At 49.8% G+C, this 17,616-nt stretch overlaps 1 protein-coding gene across 2 annotated transcripts; it reads left to right on the forward strand.

The window, feature by feature from the left end:
* Positions 1-282: 282 nt before the first annotated feature.
* On the forward strand, positions 283-16,062 carry SUN5 (Sad1 and UNC84 domain containing 5). Of its 2 annotated transcripts, XM_084777700.1 has the most exons (13): positions 283-463; positions 2,158-2,255; positions 2,390-2,464; positions 3,265-3,331; positions 4,023-4,084; positions 4,612-4,661; positions 5,627-5,661; positions 6,255-6,363; positions 11,303-11,381; positions 12,184-12,299; positions 13,732-13,899; positions 14,292-14,378; positions 15,601-16,062. In XM_084777700.1, the coding sequence occupies exons 1-13, from the start codon at positions 390-392 to the stop codon at positions 15,742-15,744; spliced, it is 1,164 nt and encodes a 387-aa protein (XP_084633826.1). In that variant the 5' UTR covers positions 283-389; the 3' UTR covers positions 15,745-16,062. The 2 variants fall into 2 exon arrangements, with proteins under 2 accessions (XP_084633826.1, XP_084633827.1); XM_084777701.1 differs by lacking the exon at positions 2,390-2,464 and having other exon boundaries at positions 15,601-16,059.
* The last annotated feature ends 1,554 nt before the right edge of the window (positions 16,063-17,616 follow it).

Raw genomic sequence — 17,616 nt, forward strand, 5'->3', positions numbered from 1 at the left:
AAATGTATTCGCGTGCACCCTCAGAAGGCAATAAGCCCAGGGAAGCCTGTGGGCCGCAGAGAGTCTTAAGAGAAAGAACGGTGGCTTGATTGTGGGGACATCCATTCTTGATTCTGCCCTGCCTCTGCCCTGGCATAGTCATCCTTGCCTTACAGCTTCTACTTCCCCACTTCAAAATGGAAAGTCGGTCCTCAGAAGGTAGGCTACAGACTTGGGGTCCAAGTGCTCTATGAGGTCACAGGGCTGACAGTTCCACCTGAGCCAGTAAATTCCATGTCACCTTCCAGGGGATGCTCAGAGGCGGTGGCAGCAGTGACTGGCCACTTCCTCCTCATTGACTCTCACAGATCTCCATCCTCACTGACCTCAGTTCTTGAAAAGGGAAATCAATGCCTCGGACAAGGAACACTGGGGATGTATGTATCCTACCTGAAGACATGGGCCACAGTGCCAGGCCCAGGAGGTGAGGCCAGCAGCTCCTACCTTTCCCCAGCTCATTAGAGTTTCTTGGGGATAAGTAGGCTTTGTCAACTGTCCTTATAGAAGTAGCTGCAGAGGACAGAGAGGCTCAAAGTAGCTTCCCCAAGGTCTCCTGACAATGGCAGAGCACAAAGCAATCATCATTTCAGTGTGGACTTATTGAGTACCTACTGTGTGTTGTGCGCTGTACAGTGAGCTGTGAGTACAGTATTGCATCAGCCCCACATGCTCACTGTCTTAATGGACCTCAGGCTGGCCTTGGGGAAACGAATATCTCTATCCTTTTTGTCAAGAGCAAAGAGGAATTCCAATTTGAAACGATACCTACTTACAAGAGGATATACAGAACAAACCATAAGGGAAGGAAGAAATTGTTTAAAACCTGGGCATTTTAGCTCATCCTTTTCTATGATTATCTTGCCCTTTGCTTTTAAGTTGGCACATAGTAATTGTGTGTTTCTCAGGTGCAATGTGACAGTAATGTGGTACATATGGTACGTGTGTGATGGTGAGATCAGGGCAATGAACAGATCTTTGTGTTAGGAACTTTCAAGCTCTGGTCTTCTGGTTATTTTGAGATACACTGGTCACCCTGCCATGCCACAAAGGCCTCTGGAAAGCATGAATCTTACATCTGGGGAAGGCCAGTTATATGTTTACAACAGCTGGACGCTGTGAAACTGTTCTATCACTGTAACAAAGTACCTGGGATGACTAGCTTACAAGGAGAAAAGGGTTGCTTTGACTCATGGTTTGGAAGTTCTCATCCATAACCAAAGGCCCAGTGTGCTTGTTTTGGTTTGGTTTGGTTTGGTTTGGTTTTTTTGGTTTTTTGTTTGTTTTGTGACAACACAGCATGGCAAGAGTATGGTGAGAAGGACAATCATGTCATAAGCCAAGAAGCCAAGAGAGAAAGGGGAAGAATCCTGGGAACATGCATCCCTTTCCAGGACATGTACCCAGTGAGCTAAGGCCCATCCACTGGGCCCCGCCTCTTAAAAGCCCACAACTCCTCCAAAAACTACCCTGAAAACCAACTCTTTAACCCATCTACAGATGTTTAGCATCTAAAATACAACAGCTAGATGTGTGGTTTCTTAGTAAAAAAAAAAAAACACACACACACACAAATATAGAGAAAATCAAATAAAAAATGGTTAGGCATTGCTATCTTACAAAATAAAGATGTTTCTATCTCCCTAGTAAGGTAGGGATGGTATCAGGGTGAGTGAACTCAAGAGGTCTCTGGAGCCTCCCAAATTCCAGGCCCCCACTATGCTGTTGCCTTTTTTTTTTTTTTTTTTTTTTTGTCACCAGGCTATCTCAGGTCCAGTGTCATGGAAAAGCATGCCTGTCTAGGCATGGCCTCTGTGAGCCTCATTTCAGCAAAGAAAAGCTTTTTCCAGTCCCACACCCTCAGAACCATCGACCCCTCTGTTCCCCAGCTCTCCTTGAGTCAGTCACCACAAAGGGACTTGGAGGGCCACAACAGGCTTTGGGCAGCCAGGACCATCCCATGATAGCCACATTACCCACAGCCCTTGTCTCAAAAGAGACCTGCATTTGAGGTCATCCAGATTGACTCTGTCCCTGGTTCACAGCTTCTCGGTCTGAAACGTGGTAGCCCCACGGATCTTGCAAGGTATAAAATGTGATTGTGAACTTTGTCATCCTCAGGGGTGCCCAAAGGGGCCACACCGCCAGCAGAGCAGCGGAGATTTCCTCAGCAAACATGAATGAGCAAGGACAGAGTCCTGGGGCTTCACTGGCGCCAGGTGTGAAGTGCGGGGGTGGGGTGGTGGGGGTAGAGCAGCAAGGACGTATACTCCATGCCCAGAGGAGGCCTGGGGTCTCTGCAAGCCTATGTCCTGAGGCTGGCAGGGGACCTCGTGGTCTGTGTTCTCTGCAGATGACGCTTTCCTGTTGCCTCTCCGCATCAACACCTCAGGCTTCAGCCTAACCCCGTTCATACTGAGATATATGTGTACGTATATGTGGAAGAACTAGCTTGAGTGCCAGGGGCCGAGGGAAGGGGGGGACCAGATTCAGACCCGGCTCTTCTAGAACTCAGGCTGCCCTGCGTAGCACTCCATGCAAGGAGCTACAGGCTGCCCTAGCCAGTCCAGGCAGGACCTCCCTGGAAGGGGAGATAAAATGCTTGTATGCTTGCTGGCACAGGAGGACCAATCCCCAAGTCCCCCTCTACTTTGGCTCCATTAATCCACCCACCTATCTATCCAATATCCCTCCACCCACCCATCCATTCATCACTTCCCCCTATATGTTCATTTCTTAGCACCGTCATCCCCCTCTCCGTCCGTCAGTCCTCTGCCTCTCTCCATGGTCTCGTCCATTTTACTATCTAACAGTCTCCCAAGCAAGCACCTACTTTCTTTTCCATTCTCCCTTCCCCCATGCATATCCCCACCATCTCATATATCCTGAACCCCCACTTCATAACTTAACCATGCTGCACTCCAGAAACGAACCCTATAAGGACAGGCTCCCGGCATCCAGAAACGGCACTAACACGCATGCCGTCTTTTGTGCGGCCAAACGTATGAGGCTCTATTAACTGCCACCTTCAAGAGAGGCTTACTCATAGGCCTTCAACTCCTGGCTGTTTGCGTAAGCTGATCCAGGGGCTATCTTGAGCTCAACCATCAAATCAAAAAGGGCTTCCGAGCTCCAAGGTGTTCCCCAAGGCCCAGGACAGACAGTGAGTGCTTACAATGGGCCAAGATGAGGGTACAACTCCTTGCTGCCCTCCTGTCTCCTCTTTAGCCTGGCTCACCTACCTGGCCTGCTTCCTGAGGACTCAGGCCCAGCAAGTCCTACTTAACACCTGCAGGTAAACAGGGGAGGGGGGAGTGGAGGGTGGGGGGCAATGGCTGTACCTGTGTTAGCTTACCTCTGCCCCTGCTAATCCGACCAGATGAGCCATCATCGGTCTGTCTTTCATCACGTCCTCCATCCCAGACCCGCTCTGGGTCCCCATTGCTACACTCCCCAGCGTGACCTTGCTCCGCTTTTTTCCTGGATGCCCTCACTCCCTCCGCTTCCCTCGATGGACCCACAGGGCCTTGCAAACCTGGGGTTCTCACTCCTTCAACACCTCACCCCGGTTCCCGTGTTACTCCTTTGCCAGGGTTCTTCCTGTCTAGAATGACCTCACCCCACATTCGCTTCTCTCCCTTTGTCTTGATAAGCCCCCTCTTCTGAGATGTCCGGCTCACTTGTTCGAACTTTACATTTTTAACTGTTTCTGGAATGGCTCCTGGGGGCGGCCCAGCCTTTCCCTCCCTCCACCATGGCCTTCCAGCCGGGTGGGCAGCAGGACCAGGCTGAGATTTCAGAGTGAGGGAGGTGACTCTGGGGATCCTGAAAGGAGGAGATATTAGAGCTGGTCCCTGGAGGAGAAGTTCATTAAGGAGGGGGACGGGAAGGGACAATGGGCAGATAGATGGGACAGTGGAGCGAGGACAAGGGGAGACAAGCCAGACACTTCCGCCGACCTTGACCGTGGCCGTTCTGCCGCTCAGGTTCAAGCTGCTCTGCCAGAAACTGATGGAGAAGATGGGACTTCTGGTCCTCTGTGCTTTTGGTGTGTCTCCGGGGCCCTGTCAGCGGGGAGGCATGGCCGGGCTTCGGCCCATTCCAGGGGAGGGAGCCCAGGGTTCTAGCTCAGACATGGCGCTGTGTCTCATGGCACCAGTTACCCTCCCTGAACAGTTGCAGAAGCCAAGAAATGCTCTAAAAGCTTTTCAAAATTAGGAACATCAAATATGTTTCAAGGACTGTTAAATAAAGGAGCTTGTAAAATGGAAAAAAAAAAAAAAAAGACCCATCCTGCCTTCTGTTTGCCCACTCGGCAGCAAGGCTGAGCTACAAGGTGGAAGGAGGTGGGTGTGTGTCACTTAGCTTGTGTGGTGCACATCTCCCAAAGGACATCATTGGGCATGATAAAAATATGACTCTATCCGCATCTTTACAGAGGAGGGAACTGAGCTACTAAGGGATTAAGTGACTTCTCTGAAAGTTGCACAAACCTAACCTCAATGCCTCCATCCCTGAACCCAAGCATTGAGCCTTCTGACGTAAGTGCCTCATTTTTGTTCTCATGGCCCACAGGCTTCTGGATGTTTTCCATGCACTTACCATCCAAAATGGAAGTCTGGCAGGTGAGTGTGAGCGCCCTCCACGCCCCACTGCTGACTGTCCCACATAAACCATCAAGACGCCCTCTGTAGTTTTCTCTCACTCTCACTGAATCTGGGTGATGGTTCACTCTTGACTCATCCTAGATCCAAATTGCTATCTTTTGTCGCTCTGCCCCCCTCCCTCCTGCACACGTGACTCTCAACAACCACACACAGTCGTCTACCCACCATCAAATAGATGGCTTTCCTGTCGTTCAGCCCAGCCGTGGTGCAGCTCCCTTTCTCTGGACCCCTATCTAAAATAAGGCTGTGAGGAACCGCACTGTTCTCCCCACACTCTGCTTCAGTGACTTGAGACCCACCACATCAGGGTTTTCTTTTAATCTGAGGAAGAACAAAGAAAACCAGTGACCAGAGCTCCTGATAGGAATGTCACAGAGACCAAGAGAGACCTTTGGCCTGAAAAAACCCCTCCCTTCCCCCCCCCCCCCATTGCAATGGCACATTACACTTAGAGTGTAAGGCATTGTATTCTTTGCGGTCTATCTGGAAGATCACAACCTCCAGACACACCAAAGCAAAGGAGGTCACATTTCCCTCTTTCCTCTGTTATCTGTAACATGCCCTCTCTCCAGCTATACTGGCAACCCCTTAAAGAAAGCAGGCAGGGCTGGCTCATACAAGCAATAGCCATGTCAGCGCTAAGTACAAAGGGGCTGCCATTGTCAGTGTTGGGTGGTTGGCTACCATATGGGAGTGTGAACAGAAGAATGGATGGGAGGATGGATGAATAGATGGATGAATGAGTAAGGAAGGAGAAGAGCTTCGAACTTGTGAAGATGGTGAGAGTGACTGGGTGGAGAGGAGACTGAAAATGAAGGTGGACGAGCAGATGGATGCACGGCCGTGAGAGAGCATAGAGGTGGGGATTTCATTGGGCCCAGATCAGACCACCTGCCAACCTGCTTTCTTCAACACTCCACCAGGATGACAGCATAAACAGTCCACTCCAGAGCCTGAGGTAAGAGAACTTACTCACTAGTCCTATTTTCTCCTAAAAAACTCAGGTATAGTTAGAACCGGGGTATTTCTTTAGCTAAAAATACATACCCAACAGCCAGACCAACCTGGATTCAAATCCTAGCACCTGGGAATTCTATCTCACTGAATTTATGCAAGTCATTTTTTTTCGGGACTTTTGACTCCTCATTTGTGAAGTGGGGCATAGTTTTCATGTTGTTGTTGGTAAACAGGTGTCAGGGGGGGAAAGGTGAAATTTTTTGACTAGTTCCTGACTCATAATCAGCACTCAGAAAATGGTTGCTGAGGAGAAGTGTTCACTAATAAGCCACTGCCCAGTGACAGCATTCTTACCTACAGATGAAAAATGCTCGTGAATATTTTGGAAGGATTGAGCTGGACTTGCAGATATTTCAAACAAAAGGGACAGAAGGAGTAGTGCCCTAGGAGTAAGAACCTGAGTGAGGCGTATGAGTGGTGGACCCAGGAGAGCGCAAGGGTTTAAAGGTCATTCTATGAAAGCTTACTTACAAAACGGTAGCAATAGCAACATCATAAAGCAGCCAGCTCTTGTTTTATCTCCTCATTGATAAGGATGTACCAGGAGAAGGTACGACATCACACTGGGGAAATCCAGGACCTACGAGGTAGCATGAACCAGCTCATTGCCAAACTCCAGGAGATGGAAGCCATGTCTGATGAGGTGAGATGCTGCCAGTGGACCCTTCACTACCCAATGTCTTTGCTGATGCTGGGTTTTTTTTTTAATCCTGTTATCTTCTTCCCTTGGTTCCACACCTCATCTTAATGGAGTGTATCTTCACCCAACCAATAACTTTCTACAAAAGTGTAAGAGAGAATTACATATATGTGTGTATGTATGTATATGTAAATATGTGTACATACGTATGTATGAGCTTGCATGTTTTAAGCTATCCTTATTCTATCCTTACACTTAATTGATAGTTTTTCTGGGTATAGAACTTTAGAAAGGAAAGTTTCTCCTGAAAATTCTGAAGGAAGTCCGTCATTGTGTTCTAGCTTTGCTGCTGCTATTGAAAATTGTACCATCCTTAACTTTTAACCTTTGGATATAATCTGGTGTTTGTTCTGGCTTCATTTTTATTCCTAGAAACTTGTAATATTCTTTTTGTGTAAGTATAACCTGCTTAGGGTTTACTATTACTGAAAATTGTATTGTATTTTTTTCAATAATTTCTTAAAAGTCCTAGCTTTTATCTCTTAAACTATTCCTTCTTCCCCATAAACTCTCTTACTCTCTTGTATTCTGATTATATCTATGCTAGACCTATAGAGTAGAGACCTATAGAGTGGAGACCTATAGAACAGAGACCTATAGAGTGGAGACCTATAGACTGGAGACCTATAGAATAGAGACCTATAGAGTAGGGACCTATAGAATAGAGACCTATAGGGTAGGGACCTATAGAATAGAGACCTATAGAGTAGGGACCTGTAGAGTAGGGGCCTATAGAATAGAGACCTATAGAGTAGAGACCTATAGAGTGGAGACCTATAGAGTAGAGACCTATAGAGTAGGCTCCTAGTGCTTCCTACCTGCTTTATTTGTTTTTCATTCTTTTTCTCTATGACCTAAATTTTGACAATTTTATCTCAACTTTCTTCAGACCTACTTGTAATACTGTATCCTGTAAATAAAACCAACCATTCATTGTATATATTGAATATGAATTCTAAATATATAGGACATATATTTAGATACATATAAAATTCTAAATATGTATTTAACATACTAAATATATAAAATCCAATATATAAAATATTCTATATACATTTAGAATTCATGTTTAATATATTTTATTTCATAGATGTAATTCTACCATCAATTTGTCATTTGTCTGTTTTCTTTTTCTTCATTTAAGACACTAATCATAGTTATTTTAAAATCTTTTTCAGCTAACTCTAACATAAGGATTCTCTGTGGTTTTCTGTTTCTCTTTTTCTTTTTCTTGCTTGCTATCAGCTTTTGGTATTGTCACTTAATGTCTAGTGGTTTTTAGTGTTTTCTTGACAGGATATAAAAGAACTCTATTCACCTCACATAATTACAATCATCACTCAGGAAAGCCACTCTGTTTTGTAGGAAGGATAAAGTACCACTTCTTTTGTGGTGGGTATTAAGCTAGCTTAGACAGACCAAGATTTAAAATTCTTTAAGATTATTTAGAAATATTTAGCTTATTGGATAGGAATCCAAATTCATTCAACATTTTGCCAAATGTCTTCATGGGAAAGCCTGACCATGTGTCTGAGGGCCCTTGAGCCTTGCATTTTACCTTCTATGAATATCTACATGAATATAAAATCCCAGGCCCCAGGGGCACCTTCCTCACCAGGGACAAATATCCCGTGGTCCTGGCATCTCTGTCTTCCAAAGCCCTCCACTGCGGCTCAAGCTTCCATCTTGAAGCCTCACAGGTCAACCTGGGGAATCTGGTCCTGTGATCTGGTCCTGCACGACCCTCCTCTAAAGTCAGGGCGGAAGCCTCTGTGATCCTGTGACTCTCGTAGTCTGTGTGTTTGCAAAATCAACGTGCTATGGATGCCGAGGTCTGCGGCTAGCTCAAGTAGAAGCCAGGCTTCCTTGGACCATGGCTAGTGTAGCCTCTGAAAGCCTAAGTGGCTGAACACAGCAAAACCAATCCTGGATAAACACTATTTTACGCAATCCGTGTGACCAGGGAACCCCAGAGGCACTATCTTCTCAAGGGTAAATCTATAAAATGAATTTGTTCTTTCATACCCTTTTACCTGGCACAGTGGGGTCTAGCCAGATCTTGAGATGCCATTAAGACACATTCCTGTTGTCCTGATGAAAGGTGCTAGATTTCTCTTTAGTAGTGTTAATCTATTGAAGAACCAGGATCACCCTTCCCCACAACTTTTAAAAGTTCTTTTTCTAGTCATATCAAATATTTCTGCTCTGTTCTTTGTTCCCGACTCTTGCTGCAAAGCCAGCTGAAAAGCAGCCAGCAACTGCTATGACATTGCTTAAACGCTATACTTTCTTAGAACGTCCTCCAAATAGGTCGATTAGCCCCTCACATTTAAACCCAGCCTTCCATAAAGCGGAAAGAAGTTCTATGAAGTGGAACATGGAAATAAATACGGACACGTTCCTTACCACAGTGCAACAAGAGTGCCCCCTGGTCCAAATCCTGGTGGAGTCATCAGCCCCATCCGAAAGCGCACGAGCCTGTCCTGAACTGTCCAGATGCTTGTCTTCATCACTACTAAGCTCTGCTTCTGCAAATTCCTCCCACAAACCTACTTCAAAAGCCTACGAACCACACGGTCAGGGTTAGCCACAGCAACAGCCTCACTCTTCTGGTACCAATTTTCTGCGCTTTATAATCATTGTGACTAAATGCATAGTGTGACAACTTAAATGGGGAGAGGGCATGTTTTTGGCTCAGGGTTTTAGCGGACTTGGTCAACATTTGCTTGGCTCCGTGTGCTTAGACAGAACATCATGGCAGGTGCCCCCGTGTATGCCAGAGGCTGTTTAACTTTCCTCATGGCCAACAGGAAGTGCATCAACAACAGGAAGGGCCAGAGCACAATATAGTTAGTGCCCAGGGACACATCCCAGTGACTTTACTTATGCCAGTTAGACCCAACTCCTAAGGTTCCTAGAGCCTCTGAAAATAGTGTCACCTGCTTAGGGGACCATGTTCAAACCATGATCACCATTAACCGAAGCACCCACAGATCGCCTGTCACATGACCTGGCTTCTTCACAACATGTGACTTTGAAAGAAATCCCAGAGATATAAGCAACACTGTAAGCCCTTAGGACTCAGTCACAAAGCATCTTTTCTGCCCTAGTCCAGACTGATGGGCAGGACACACACTCACTCATGTTGGCTCTGTTTTTTTTTTTTTTAACAATTAGACTTTATTATACAACCCAACTATCCTATATAAGATGGAAAAAGGGTTATAGGGAAACAAGAGTAAACCTTTTGGTATCTCTTCCATGCGACGATTCCCCAGGTGTCTTTGGCCTGCACTCTGGCTCAGCCTGTAAGCTGGTTTCCCCAAATCCACCTGTGATCTTGTTTTTAAAGCTGTAGCCTTTTTCTCTCCTCTCTGCCTGTGTCTCTCTCAGGCCTGCACTGCAATGGCCAATCTGGGTCAGGATTCCTCCCCCATCGATGTTCGATTAGAAACACAATAGCCCGGCCAGGAGTCCCCTGGTCACTTCCTGAATTTCAGACCCAGGATGGCACCATCTAGTTTATCACAAAGTATCCCTGGTGTTTCCAAGGGGCAAAACACGCCAAGACTGCTTTCACCTGGGACAAAGCTTACAATCCTACACACATACACACACACACACACACACACACACACACACACACACACACACATACACACACACACACCTCTGTGAGAAGACATCAGCGTCACGTTGAAAAATAAAGAGTTCTTGCAACAGGAGACCTTAATGCAGCTGTCATGGAAACAGAACCGGCCTCCATTGGAGATGTCTGAAAAGAAAGCTGGCCTTGGCTGAGCTTTGCAGTCTTCCTCTGTCCAGCCACGGGAGTGCTCAGAGGCCCAGAATGGGCAAGCTGCCGCCTCTGCTTCTTCCAGCTGTGTGGGCTCCAAAGTTTTATTCCTGTGTGCTGCAGTACTCCTACCTCGAAGGTGGAATGACAATTGCCAGATTCACTCAGGAAGGCCATAGGGGATGACAGAGACTGTGGTGGTCTGAGAACAGTCCTGCACATAGTGGGCCTTCATGCAGTCCTCCAATACCTAACCGCATCCCATACCCATGGCAGCAGATGGCCCCATCTTACAGACTTAGGAAATCTAGACTCAGAGGCACTCAAGGCCTCTATAAGGGTGTGCTGTTAGGGTGTGCTGTTAGGGTGTGCTGTTAGGGTGTGCTGTTAGGGTGTGCTGTTAGGATGTGCTGTTAGGGTCTGCTGTTAGGGTGTGCTGTTAGGGTGTGCTGTTAGGGTGTGCTGTTAGGGTGTGCTGTTAGGGTGTAATGTTAGGGTCTGCGGTTAAGGTGTGCTGTTAGAGTGTGCTGTTAGGGTCTGCTGTTAGGGTGTGCTGTTAGGGTCTGCTGTTAGGGTGTGCTGTTAGGGTGTGCTGTTAGGGTGTGCTGTTAGGGTGTGCTGTTAGGGTGTGCTGTTAGGGTGTGCTGTTAGGATGTGCTGTTAGGGTCTGCTGTAAGGGCCTGCTGTGAGGGTGGGCTGTTAGGGTGTGCTGTGAGGGTGTGCTGTTAGGGTCTGCTGTTAGGATGTGCTGTTAGGGTGTGCTGTTAGGGTCTGCTGTAAAGGTCTGCTGTTAGGGTCGGCTGTTAGGGTCTGCCTTCTTCCAGAGGTTCTGCCCTTGGCCTCACTAAGTCTCTGGGCCTTCTGTGTGGCATGTTGTAACATGAACTTGAAAGTCACAACAGACCCAGAGGGTAGGGATGACTTTGAGTCTCAGGGTTTCCTCACAGTACAGTGACTGTGTCATTCTCTTTGGGGCCATTCACAAGCAGGTGACAGAGCTGTCCGATGACCACCTGTCATCTGCCAAGGACACACAGATGGGGCTCATATGCACCAAGACACAGCCTGTAATTTCTGTCTTCTCAGCAAAAAATGGCCCAGAAGATAATGAAGATGATTCACGGCGATTACATTGAAAAGCCAGACTTCGCCCTGAAGTCCATAGGTAAAAGGACCCTGCCTCCCGCATCGGCCCACCACAGACCTACTTCAGAAACCCTGCTTAAGATGCACACGCTGCTGGTGCTGGGAAGGGCAGCCTCGGAACTGACCTCTGCTCCCACCTGGCTTCTCTGATAGGGTCTTGGGTGGGCAACAGGAAGCCATGGCCTCCAGCTGTGCCCCTTGCCCCTCCACCCCCACTCACCCCTTATATTGCCAAAACCTGGGGCTCGCTGCACAGAGGAGACCCTGCAGTAAAGAGGCAGACTTTTGAAACAAACAAGTGGGCCCAATGACAGTCAGAAATTGGCTTCAGGAAGAATAGAGGGGGTGGCTAGGTAAGAAGGGACCCCTTTCCTTGGGAGGCTTCTGGGCTGAGACCTAACGAGGAAGGAAGGACACTCCACAAGGAGGATGAATGTGTAAGTCGCCCACGGGATGGGTCTGTTTGAGGATGGTGACAGGGCCCAACCAGGCAACAGCAGCTGACCCAGGCACCTCACATCTCAAAGAAATGTAGGTTCAGAGCCTCCTTCTACTTTTCAAACAAGGCCTCCTCTGCACGCTGCACATACGTGCAGCTGTTCCTAGCACACCAGCCCAGTATCTGGGGGGAAACCAGTGCATTAGTCCCCGTGGCACACAGCCTGGGCAAGTCGCTTTTACAGTCCTTACGACAGTGCCCATCCCATTGCCCAGAGGAGCACACTGAGCTCAGGAGACGGCAGGGATTCAGACAGGGCAGGAGTGTGCCCTCAGTAAAAAGTCTCCCTCCAACAGCAGCTGAGACCCTCCCCTTCACACAGGGGCCAGCATCGACTTCCAGCAAACGTCAGCCACGTACAACCGCAACAAGGCTCGCTCCTACTGGAACTGGATCCGACTGTGGAACTACGCGCAGCCCCCGGATGTGATCCTTGAGGCAGGGCCAGGGCGGACGACAGTAGGAGGGGGCCAGGAGAGGGATAGCGACAGGAGCTGGCAGCAGAGGAGGGCCAAGATTGAGGGGAGCAACGGGAAAGAGCTGGGGCAAAGCCAGACTAGATGGAAGCTACGGGAGAGGGGGCACAAGACGGAAGACCAGGAGCCGTGGGGAGGGGGCTCTGGCAGGAGACAGCCACGGTGACCCCACCCAGTCCTGACGCTTTGGGGTCTGGGTACCCTCAGGCAGCCTTGGGATAGGCCCGTGATATTCATCCTTTGCAAAGGAAGACGCCATGGCAAGAAGTCAGATCTCTTGGCCATGTGCTGTGTGGCAGCGCCAGCACCCAAACACTCACCCTCTGCAATCCTGCCTTACAGATGGGGCAACTGCAGCCCAGAGAGGAAAACAAACCCATCCAAGCCCCACAGCAGCTACAAGCCATTAAGATCTTATGTCAGCCATCAACTTAGGGCAGTGCCATGGCCACAGGCTACCCTCCTATGGGCCTTAGACTCAAGGAACTCCTAGAGTCCACCTAGGACAGTGGCCTCCCAGGGGTGGGGAAGCCTGCTATTGGGTTGGACAAGGACAAGCGTGGTCCACTGGGCAATGAGTTGGCACGGAGGGCCTGGGACAGGGAAAAGGAATCAGAGAATAGAGCAAGCACTGGCCAGGGAGACAGGTGTGGTACAGCCCAGGCAACAGAGAGGTCAGACCTGGCTGTGAAACACTTGGCTGCAGTCACATCTGGGGCAAAGCATCTGACAGGCCTCTATATCTCCAAGCCTGGCTGGCTAGCTCCAGCTTCCCACGCCACCAGCCCTACCTGACTTCCCCAGCTAAGTGCTTGTGGCCCTTGCTCCTGAAGGAGGCATCCCAACATCCCACCCCATCCCCTAGCCTAGCATCACAGCTCCAAATCAGGATGGTGCATAGTGTCTTTAAGAAGCCCAGCACCTACTTGGATGAACAGCTTCCCTATATGCTGTGAGGCCACCCTCTTTCTAGCCTAGACTTCTGGTTTCTTGCTTTATGAGTCACGGTGGTTAACAGCAAGCCAGTTACAGGGCCAAATTACCAGTTGCACTTACAGCTCTGCACAATCCTGGGCCCCTCCCTTCCCTGCTCTGTGCCTCAGTTTCCTCCTCTGTAAATGGAGAGCACATGCAAATCTTAAGTCTCAGGTTGACATCGAAAGCAGGCAAAGAATGCTGGGAGTGAGGGATGAATGAACGAGGGCATGGATGGATGGATGGACGGACGGACGGACGGACGGACAGCTACTGAGGACTAGGCGGGAGGCCCCACTCAAGACCTGCCCTCCCTGAACTGCCGGAGCTAACAGGAAGGATGGAAAAGAAAGTGTAGAAAGCAGGGAAAGAGCGAGCCCAGCCAACCCAGTACAGATCTACACACCTGCCTCTTCCAGCCCAATGTGACTCCTGGGAACTGCTGGGCCTTTGCCGGTGACCGAGGCCAGGTGACCATCCGTTTGGCCCAGAAAGTCTACCTGTCCAACCTGACGCTGCAGCACATTCCCAAGACCATCTCACTGTCAGGTAGCCTGGACACTGCACCAAAGGACTTCGTCATCTACGTGAGCACCCAACGACAGGGAGCCGGGCGGGGCTGAAGGGGGTGGTGGTCCAGACCTTGAGAGAACCCATCCACATCGCTGGGGGGGGGGGGGGGCATGTGGCTTAGTTAATAGCTAGAGTGCTGTGCGGCACATCTGAGACTTCCAGGACCAACGTAGACAGCTGGGTAGTTCAACCAAGGCTTTTCTGAGACAAAAGGAACCACTGAGCCTTATTATCCTGGGGCAGCCCAGAGATTTGTCGGCAGCCTGAGCCTCACTAGCGACGTTAGACTTAGACCCCCAGCTTCTGGTCCCACACACTAGGCTGGATACGGAGCCCCGCCCCCACCCACGGAAGTTTGCGAGTCTCAGCCCGCTGCATTTCCTGCCTCCATTGTCTGATTCCACAGGGCGTGGAGAGCCCACCCAGGGAGGAAGTGTTCCTGGGGGCGTTCCAGTTTCAGCCAGAAAACACCATCCAGATGTTTCCGCTCCAGGTACCTGGGGAGGCTACGGAGGAGCATCTGCTTAATGTACCCCATGTGTGGCTCCCCCACTCCCAGTCCCCTACAGCCTGAGAGCTACACTAGTCATCATGGTTCTACTTGATGCGGCTCTATGGAAGAGACATAGAGCCGCAGCCTGGGGCCTGGAGCAGCACCCCCAGGAAGAGCCTCTGACCCCAGTTGATCTTCCCTGTTTTTCTGGTCCCTCCAGGAGTGTCTTCAGCTCCTTCCTGGATAGCAAATGTTGAACACATCGTGCCCATTGGGTGGGATTCCTGACTCCAAACTTAAAGCCTCTATCCTAGGAACCCCTAGTGGGTACCTGATCTCTCTATGAGAGAGGAAACAGCCCCCCCCACCCCCCCACCCCCCGAGAAAGAAGTTGAGGACAGGCAGAAGCAGGATCGGATGACCTGGCAGCCTGATTTTCCAGGTTTGGGAGCTGGCTAGTGCCATCTCAAACCTCAGCCTCACCTCAGGACGTGGGACCCAAGCCTCAGGGTCCCTTCTGTAGTTCCTGGGGAGATGAAAATGCACACTAGGTTTGGGTTTGGGTTTTATAGAATTGAGGGGTAAACCTAGGATGTCACACTTGCTGTGCAAGTGCTCTGCCACTAAGCTATAGCCCCAGCAGGCCTCTTTTTAAATTTTGAGACGGTTTCTCACTATGTAGCCCAGGCTACAAGCCTGAGCCACCAGTCTGGCCCTGCCTTTTTGCACTGAGCAGAGAAGCTGGATGATCATTCTGGGCACAGGGCATGGAGGGGCTAAGCTTACAGAGAAGCCATGACAGGCCAGAGGCTGAGGAGCCATCCAGCCCCAAGAACTTTTATGTCCACAGTAATCCTGGGCAACATCTATTAGCACTCTCAGCTTAGAGTTGGAAAACCGAGAACCTGAGAGGCACAGTGGCTTGTGAGGGCCCCACAGCATCAACGCTGCCAAGGCTCCAAGGCTGAGGCATCTTCCCAATAGTACTATGTCTGTGCTTCTGGCCTCAGAGCCTTCCATCCTCCCCTCCCCCACCCTCTCCTCCACCCCCACCCCCTCCCCCGCAAGGCTGAGCTGCTGTGTGGCCTTGGGGCAGTCCTTTCCCCTCTCTGGGACTCCATTCCCACACCTGTGAAATGGGAACAACCCCTTCTTCCAAAGCCTCTCTGTCGGACAGAGCAGAGGCCTGTGGGGAAGCTGCCACTCTCTGTCTCTGTTCCAGAACCAGCCACCCAGGGGCTTTGCTGCAGTCAAGGTGAAGATCTCCAGCAACTGGGGAAACCCTCACTTCACCTGTCTGTACCGTGTGCGCGTGCACGGCTCCGTAACCGCTCCCAGAGACTCACACCTAGAACCCCTGTCATAGAGAGTAAAGTGTATTCTTTGGTCCCAGCCATGTCTGTGTCTTTGGGCCACGATGAAGTGGGGTTATAGTCTGGCTTGGGAACAACACCATGGGTCATGATGGATCGCCTGCCAGGCGCCTGGGCATCTTCATAACACCCCCAACTGTGCCCTTTCTACGTGGGAGGACAGTTAGAGCTCAGAGTAATCGGGTGACTTATGGGAATTCACAGTCAGCCAATAGCCGTCCGAGGAACAAACCCCCAAGCAATCTGGCTCCTGCACAGAAGATATCTCTCTGGACTCAAATAGACCTCTGTCTCCACCTATGGGTTACATTCTGTATGACTGCACCCTCCCAGGGCCTCAGTCTCCAGATCTGTACAATAGGAACACGGTGAAGGCTATTACAGCGTAACAGGGGTCCCAGCCATGCCCCTGTGGTCTTTCAAGATCTTATAAACTATTTGCCCTGCGGTGCTGGGCAAGACACACACCTGCTCTGGACTTCATTTTTTTTTTCAGGTACAGATATGCCTACCTGGTCCTCAAACTGGGTATTATTTTGCCTGTGTATCCTCGCCATGGCTGTTTAATCTGCTCCTGGGCTGCCATTTACTTGAGAACAACAGAAGTACTAGAACAGTTGTCACAGTTGCTGTCTGCTGTGCCTCAGGCCATCCAAGCCGCAGCCCATATCATAGCCCATGGTGGATGCTGGGTGGTCACTTAACATTACCATCAGCATCTGGCTTGCCTAGGCAATGAGAGAAGCAGTCCTCTCAGAGGTAAAGACTCAGCCCTAGAACAGAGCCCCAGAAGGATGGAGCAATAGCAACTGGTGCCTGCAGGCAAGGGCAGGGAGGCGAAAGCTGGCAAAGACCCAGCGGGGCATTAGAAGGGTGGAGGCATCAGAAATGAGCTCATCTCCAGGGAAGGCACCCTGGGCAGCCCTGCCCTTCTGCAGTGTCTGCCCCCAGGCCATGTGCCAGACCTCTAGTCAGCCTAGTTTCCCCAGCACCAGCCTCGGGGGCCCACTGAGTCTCTGCAATGGAGACTCACACTCCCCTGGCCCTATCCAGCATTCAGCCTAGAAACCAAAATCGGTGAAACTTTTTTTTTCCTGGCTCTTCTGAGGCAAGTTCCCGCATCTCCCAGGCTGGCCTTGAGCTTGCAACATAGCCAACGATGACCGCGAATTTCTGACAATCCTAGCTCTGCCTCTTGAGATTACAGACACCCCTAGTTTGTCTGATGCTAGAGATGGAGCCCCCAGCCTTGTGTATGTTGGGCAAGTACTCTACCAACTTTGCTCAGCCTATGTAGACTGTTCTGAAAAACAGCCCACTCTGTGTTACTGTAACCTAGAAATGTGTCCTACCTGTGCTAGATCTAGTGAACAGCACTATTCTTCCAGCACCACCTTGGTGGTCCTTCTTTTCCTTTCCCGGATAAACCAGCATCGGCCTGCAGCACTGCGCCTCGGATTTTCAATAAGCGTCCTCTCCATATAAATTCTGTCCTTTTCTTGGCAGGCTGAGTTACCACTGGACTATTGTAAAGCAGGTCTTGATCCGCAATGACATTTCCCGAGGAATAATTCCTGTTACTCGTCACTCTTGCATTTGTCCCACCTTGGGTCCCACCCTCCTGGGCTTCAAGTTTATTCTCCGAGATGCTCTAGGTGACACTCACATGATCCACACAAGCAAGCATAATCCCCTGTGTGCTCACACTCACTGATACAGCACTTGCCAGAGTCAAGCAGTGTGCTGTGGTGCCGGGGTGCCTGTCACTGCCATGGCCCGAGGTGCTTGGGACTCCTCCACAACAGAAGACGATGTCCTCTGTGAGATGTGTGCCGTGACAGATTCCAGGGACTAGGAGAATTGAC

The sequence above is a fragment of the Acomys minous genome (assembly GCF_964271855.1).
Source record: "Acomys minous genome assembly, chromosome: 3".
In the NCBI taxonomy this organism is placed as follows: Eukaryota; Metazoa; Chordata; class Mammalia; order Rodentia; family Muridae; genus Acomys; species Acomys minous.

Bases quoted from the DNA above. Each gene is read 5' to 3' on its own strand.
- SUN5 (XM_084777700.1), top strand. From the start codon at position 390: ATGCCTCGGACAAGGAACACTGGGGATGTATGTATCCTACCTGAAGAC. The intron at 4,662-5,626 runs GTGAGTGTGAGC...ACACTCCACCAG, and splicing joins CCAAAATGGAAGTCTGGCAG to GATGACAGCATAAACAGTCC. The intron at 5,662-6,254 runs GTAAGAGAACTT...CTCATTGATAAG, and splicing joins AGTCCACTCCAGAGCCTGAG to GATGTACCAGGAGAAGGTAC.